Here is a 6948-nt window from a genome sequence, read left to right on the forward strand (position 1 = left end):
GGCCGAAGAAATTCTTACGGATAGGACGGTTCGTGAAGCCAACAACCACCCGAGGTTAGAGTACTTTGTGAAGTGGAAAGTCTTACCCAATAGTGAGAACAGTTGCGAACCGGTGTGATCCTTGTGGCAGTTTGAAGACTTGATCGAGAAGTTTCGCCAGGAGAAGACTAAGCGATGAGGACATCGCTTGGATAGGTAGGGGAGAATGTCACGAACCACCCCATTTTGGCTCAATTGGGTGCATTTGGACTCACTTATTCATGATTGGGTCCATGAAGATCCTAGGGTTTTCTAGAGTTTTCTTGCATAATAAAGGTATGATAAATATCTTGTATCTAGAAGCTTCTAGGAAAGTCCTATGTAAATATCTAGGGAGATATTTTAGGAGAGGTGTCTAGAGACTCAATCCTAACCATTGGTTGTAAGAACAATCTAGAATGTTAATCATAGCCATCCATTGTAAGCTAGCCTTGCCTATAAATAGGGGGCTAAGACATTTCATTTGTATTAAGTAAGAGTTGCTAAGTAATAAAGCAATAAGAGCTTCCACTTCCACTTTTGAGTGCTCTCTTTCCTTCTCTTGAGTGAGTGTTTGAGGAATTAGGCTGACTTAGCCATTCTAGTTAGGAAAAGAGTGACTAAGTGCCGCACGGGTCCAAGCGAGGTTTGTGGTGAAAGAATGAGCCCGTGACACATGCTTGGAGGGACGTTAGTGCTTGTAGATGCTTACCTTCTTGTCTAGAGTGGTGTTTGGCGTTGTTTGAGGAGGCATCAATTAGGCTTGCCGGAGATCAATTATACAAATTTTGAGGTGTTTTGGAGGGGCATATTTTTAAGAACTTATAAGTCATGCGGGGGCTTTTGATGGCTTTTGACATTTATGATAACATCTTATAAAAGTTGTATGTACACAATGATCATTTACTTGACCAAACCTATCTTATTTTATATGAGCTTATAAGCTACTTTTTCTAAATGAGATTACGAGTCAATTTATTGATAATTTACTAACTAATTAGATATAAAAAGAGCTAGTTTAATACCTAAGTTGAAAAGAAAAAAAAAAAACTCTCCCGCACACCCTCTTGATCCGGATGGATTGTTGCGTCATGCGGTCTCCTAATGAACACTTGCTGGCTAGGTATTGGAGCCAAGGCCTTGGGCCAGAGTGCTAACAATGTTTAATGGGCTTTAAATGGTCGAATGTATTCTATATGAACAGACACACGCGGGGAAGTAACCTCTTCGCGAATTACTGGACAAACTACGACGGCTAGGCCGTGTCCAGCTGTGAGGCTAATAATTGAAAGAAGTGGATGGTGAGCTCCTCCTCATTGGTCAGCAATCTATCCTTCTCGGCCTCTCTAGATTTCCCTCAGATTTTGGGTGGCACCCCACCCCCCCCTCAAGCACATAAACACCAACACTCACGGCCTCTCATTATACCATATAGCGGAGAGAGCCACACAAGTACCCAAGGCCATTCCCCCACCAAAATCAAACAACACTGATCCTACCGCATTCACGCTCCTAACAAAATCTCGGGTATGGCCTCTACAACCTCCGCAGCCGTGGTGCTTCAAGGTCTCTCTACCTCGTTCCTCTCGGGCTCTCGGGCCGCGAGAACTCTGCTCGCAGGGCCCAGGGCCGCCAGCCCTGGCTCGATGGATCGTAAGTTGTTTGCAACGTTACTCAAATCTTAGGTCTTAGGCGAAACATGTCAATATTGGTTTAATTTAGATTCAAGATATATATTCGATCAAAACTTTCAAAAAAAAAAAAGAAGAAATCAAGAGATTTACCAGACGCTAGCATTGTCCAAGAATGTTTCATAATAAATTATTCACAATCAGCTCGCCCCGACGCCTTTCGCTAAAATTCTTAGTAGCATCCGGGCGCACGCAATGCGCGCATTACTAAAAATCTAGAGTATTAATGCTGTAGCAGAATTGTCAAGGTTAACAAATAGTCCCTTGTTTTATATAGAGCTTTGCTACAGGGATCAAAAGTATGGGACCAACAGGGGGACATGTGAGGTGTCCCCCTCATATTGCATAATGAGCTATCTATTATTAATGATGACCAGCTCATTATGTAATAGAAGGGGAACATCTTACCTGTCCGGCCTGTTGGTCTCATATTTTGGATGATTGGAGAATTTTTCTTTTATATATGACGGCATTTCTCTTTTCCCAAACATGATGGCATTTTCAAAATTTTAAAAATCTGCATTAGTATAGGTTGACGAGTGCCAGATCGTGTCCCTATATAACTAATTAAATCTGGTGCGCAGGCTACCAGGCGACTTCGGGTTCGACCCTCTAGGCCTGGGCAAGGACCCAGCCTTCCTGAAATGGTACCGCGAAGCCGAGCTCATCCACGGGCGATGGGCCATGGCCGCCGTCCTTGGCATCTTCGTGGGCCAGGCCTGGTCCGGCGTCCCATGGTTCGAGGCCGGCGCTGACCCCAACGCGATCGCGCCGTTCTCCTTCGGTTCCCTCCTCGGGACCCAGCTCCTGCTGATGGGTTGGGTCGAGTCCAAGCGCTGGGTCGACTTCTTCAACCCCGAGTCGCAGTCCGTCGAATGGGCGACCCCCTGGTCGAGAACTTCCGAAAATTTCGCAAATGCCACCGGCGATCAGGGTTACCCCGGGGGCAAGTTCTTTGATCCCCTGGGCTTGGCTGGCACGCTGAAGGACGGGGTGTACGTGCCCGACACCGAGAAGCTGGAGAGGCTGAAGCTGGCTGAGATTAAGCACGCCAGGATCGCTATGCTGGCTATGCTTATTTTTTACTTCGAGGCCGGGCAGGGCAAGACGCCACTCGGGGCTCTGGGCTTGTGATTTGTTTTTTTTCTGGCTTGGAATTTGGGGCCGGTTTCTTTGTAAATTATATTTGTGGGCGAGATTTGGATGAGTGGTGTACGCATGCTTTGGAGCAGAACTAATGAATTTACTACTTTGAGCTACTTACTTTTATATCGTGTGAGTTTTAATTTGACAAATTCGTTAAGGCTCTGTTTGGGAACTTGGATTTGGGTCCTAGATTTGAAATTCAGTGTATTTCAAATCCAAATCTCTAGTTTGGGCCTCAAATTAAGCTGAGATTTCAAATCCAATTATTTTGGAGAGGAGAATTTAAGAACCCAAATACAGGTATTTCAAATCCCATCCTGCCCCTTAGTATTTACCAAATCCCAACTCCTCACTCTCTCTCTCTCTCTCTCTCTCTCTCTCTCTCATTTCTCAATTCCGCTCCCCGATCCCGACTCCTCCCCTCTCATTTCTCAGTCCCGATCCCAATCTCTATCTCAAGTTCTCTCTCAACGCAGGTAACCTCTATCTCTCCTCTCTCTCTCCCCTTCTCCTCTTTCGTCGAAACCCTAGATCTGATCTAGGGTTTAGTTCTCCCCTTTCTCCTCTCTCTCCCCTCACCTCCCCTAATTCTGATAACTATTTCAATGATCAATCGATAACCCTAACCCTAACCCTAATCGCGCTTTTACTATTCAATGCTGAAGTTTTACGTGTTTAGGTCTTGGTTAGATTTATTTGCTATTCAGTAGAAAGTTGGGTAACTAAGAAATATTTGTTCAAGTTCAATTATCTCTGTTAATCCCTTAACGCCCTCAGGGTTATGATACTACGCGCTCTCTGATGTTCTGTTTGAAACTAGATTTTGCATTAATTATTTTGCACCGCGAAAGTTTTGGTATTTAAAGACTGAATCTTGATAATGTCGACCCTATGAATATAGAGATTTACTCACTTTGCTAAAAATATGATCTGAATCATATTGGAATGAGTACATGCTTCTGATCTGGAAATTGTAGTTAATGCGGTGATGAAATGCCTGCTTGTGATCTTATTTTTTAAAGCTTTATGCGATTTGATATTAGGTCTTGTTCAAGCAAATAGCGCTTGAGATCAGAAAAAGCCTCAATAACAAACAAATCCTTCATTGATAGCCTAAACAGTAGTCAGCATTAGCTATATTATTTTGAACACTAATCACATTGTTTGTATTTTGGTCAAGTAAATTGCATGCTTCGAACAGGGTAAAGCTGAAGTCATGCATGTGTGCATGGTTCAATTATAGAACAAGTTTACAGGGTTAAGCGGAATAAACAAAATTCTAGGGGTTATGTGAGAAACCGACGAACATTAAGGGTGTTAGGAAAAATCTAATAGCTTATTTGCAAATAGGATGCATGAATGGATTCTGAAGGAAATGGGACCGACTCCAGGAAGTAGGAGACCATGAATTGTATCTGAATCTTATGGCTTTTGGTGACTCCTAATAGTTTATTACTCTCACCTAATACTTTTTTACACTTACAAAATAAAACTAAAGAAAATGTTTAGCTTGTACAATACGCGCACAAGTCCACACATAACAGCAGACACTTAGCGGCAACGACAGTGCATACGTGCGCATTTTCACGTATTCAGGAGTTCAGATATTATTTCTAAGTTTCTACATGCCATATGTTTTTATGACTTCATGACTTTCAGAAAGAAGAGGGCTTAGCTCCTCAACTCATGTAGAATAGATAGACATCTAAAATTACCATTTTGGTGAAAGTTGATCTATTTTGTCGTGTGTTGAACTTGATAGGAAAATAATGAAAACTACGTGTAAGTTTGACTGAGAAATATGTATTGTTGGCTATATATATTTAAGTTGAAGGAGAATATTAACTTTCAAGTTGAAGTTTTTTTGGGTCAGAAGTTTTGATATTTTTGTAGAGAGAAGCATTGTTATTGTTGACTTGTGCATAATTAGCTGATATGTCTGAAAACATTATCCATGTGGTTTTGTTGAATAAATTTAGAATGATGGTAAGAGCAACATATTTATGCACACTTTTAAATTTACCCGTATGATAGATACTTAATGTGTATATTTCATGGATAGCCCCTTCTTTGTTTGCAAGGTCCTTTTAGTTTTATAAGGTAGATGTGATTCTGGTGAATGTATGAGTGTGGTTATGTAGAGTTTGATTTCAAAGATGGTGGTGCTCCTAGAAGCTTATGTGGTTTGTAAGTGTTTGAATCTGGTGAATTAAGTTGGATTATTTCGCAGGTTATCTATGACAAACTAACTGGAACGAGCCGAGGTTTTGAATTTGTGACAATGTCTACTGTTGAGGAGGTTGAGGCAGCTTGCCAGCAGTTTAATGGTTATGTAAGTATGTCGATGGAAATAGAACTGTTGTTATGTTTTCAATGTTTTTTTATGATAAATATACAGAATTCACTATGGTTTTATGTTCTACATGTAATTACAGTAGTAACTACTAAGTAGCTGTTTCCTTGTTCATAGTAAAGTTAAATATATTTTCCATGAAGTATCTAGGTTATGCATATTTCAACCTTTCTGTTTAACTGAAATATTATTGGTTGCTATGTAGATTCTATTAGTTTAGTTATATGAAAGGATAAAATAAAGTCTATAGTACAGTGATTTTTCCTCTCCAAGAATCATGTTTACATCTGATGCTATAGTTAATATCTATGATCCAATTATATGTGTAGGTCACATGCTCTTTCGCCATTCATTTGCATCTAATGTTGTTTTGCATCAACTTAACCTTGAAAAGCCACTGGAGAGCAAAGGACCAAACCAATATATGTTTTAGTAGCTTGTTTTTGACACTATTATTAGTTTGTCATGCATGAAGATCCTAAGAACTAGACAGTTGTTTCTAAGTAATCCTTCATGCATGATGTGCTAATTCTTTATTACTCATTCTGTGTCATTCACTTTGGTATGTATTAGGATGACAAAGAATGGGAAACAAATTGCATCTCACTTGAGATCACATGTTGTTTGGAATCGTGATATGGATTCAGCTTTAGCTAATCGTGATATGCACACTTATAGTTGTGATTTGCCTTTGTAGTAGATATTATTTCTGTTTTAGAGCGTATTTTATTTCATGAACTAATTGATGCCAAATTTTTTTAATGTAGGATCCAATAAGTTCTCCGAGACATGAGTTGGAAGCATAGGAGAAAAAGAAGGAGAATACTTTGAAGGATAAATAGACAATTTTTGCTATGGTTTCTTTTAGTAGTTTATGTTGTGCTAATTTAGCTTGTTGTAGAAAATCATGGTTATCTACTACCTATAGTACGTTGTGTTTTAAATGAAGACTTATTGCATAGCCTAGAGCTTCTTATGTGGATTGTTCGCTATACTATTTTGTGTCGTCAAGTCTTTTATCATGGCTAATTTTTAAAGTAGTACTCTTGTTATTTTGGAGATTGAAGGTCAATGTGGTAGTGGATAAAACCATGAAAAATGCTATTATAATGAATATTTTGGACATTATTATTATTGTTTGTATTCTCTCGTATCGATTCACGAAGGATGAGATGATTGCATGAGTATTTATAATTGCTATCGAGGTGATCAATTTGGTTTTGAATCACTTCTCAAAGTTTTATTTGTGCATGACAGGTCTTTCTTCCTTTTAAAAAGGCTTGGGCTAAGTAGCATGGTACTCATATATGTTAACTATATGTATATGTCATAAATTGTTCACAAAAATAATCCTCCTTATCTCTGAAATCCAAGTTCATGTATAATAAAGTGTATCCAAACATTATATTTTAAATCTTTAATTTCAAATCCTTGTATTTTGTAAAGGCATCCAAACAAAAGATTCTATCAAATCATGGATTTCAAATCCTAGAATTAAAATCCTTTGATTTTAAATCAACATTCCAAATCCAAATCTTAGTTCCCAAACGCAGCCTAAATGGAATCTTCCATAGGTATTTTCCATTTCATTACTTACAAGTGGACCCCACTCACCCCACTCTATAAAAAAACCACCTCCCCCCTAAAATTTTACTCCGCTCCCCCATCGTTCACCCAATCTCTTTAATGATCACCTCGCTCAAATCTCTCCAATTCCTCGGCGCCCCAACCGCCGACCTC

The 6948-nt window shown here is 39.5% G+C and overlaps 1 protein-coding gene across 1 annotated transcript; it reads left to right on the top strand.

Moving 5' to 3' along the window:
* LOC109819756 (chlorophyll a-b binding protein CP24 10A, chloroplastic) lies at window positions 1535–2978 on the top strand. The gene is made up of 2 exons (XM_020385635.1): window positions 1535–1671; window positions 2294–2978. The coding sequence occupies exon 2, from the start codon at window positions 2394–2396 to the stop codon at window positions 2841–2843; it is 450 nt and encodes a 149-aa protein (XP_020241224.1). The 5' UTR covers window positions 1535–1671; window positions 2294–2393; the 3' UTR covers window positions 2844–2978.

The sequence above is a fragment of the Asparagus officinalis genome, chromosome 8 (assembly GCF_001876935.1).
Source record: "Asparagus officinalis chromosome 8, Aspof.V1, whole genome shotgun sequence".
NCBI classification, from domain to species: domain Eukaryota; kingdom Viridiplantae; phylum Streptophyta; class Magnoliopsida; order Asparagales; family Asparagaceae; genus Asparagus; species Asparagus officinalis.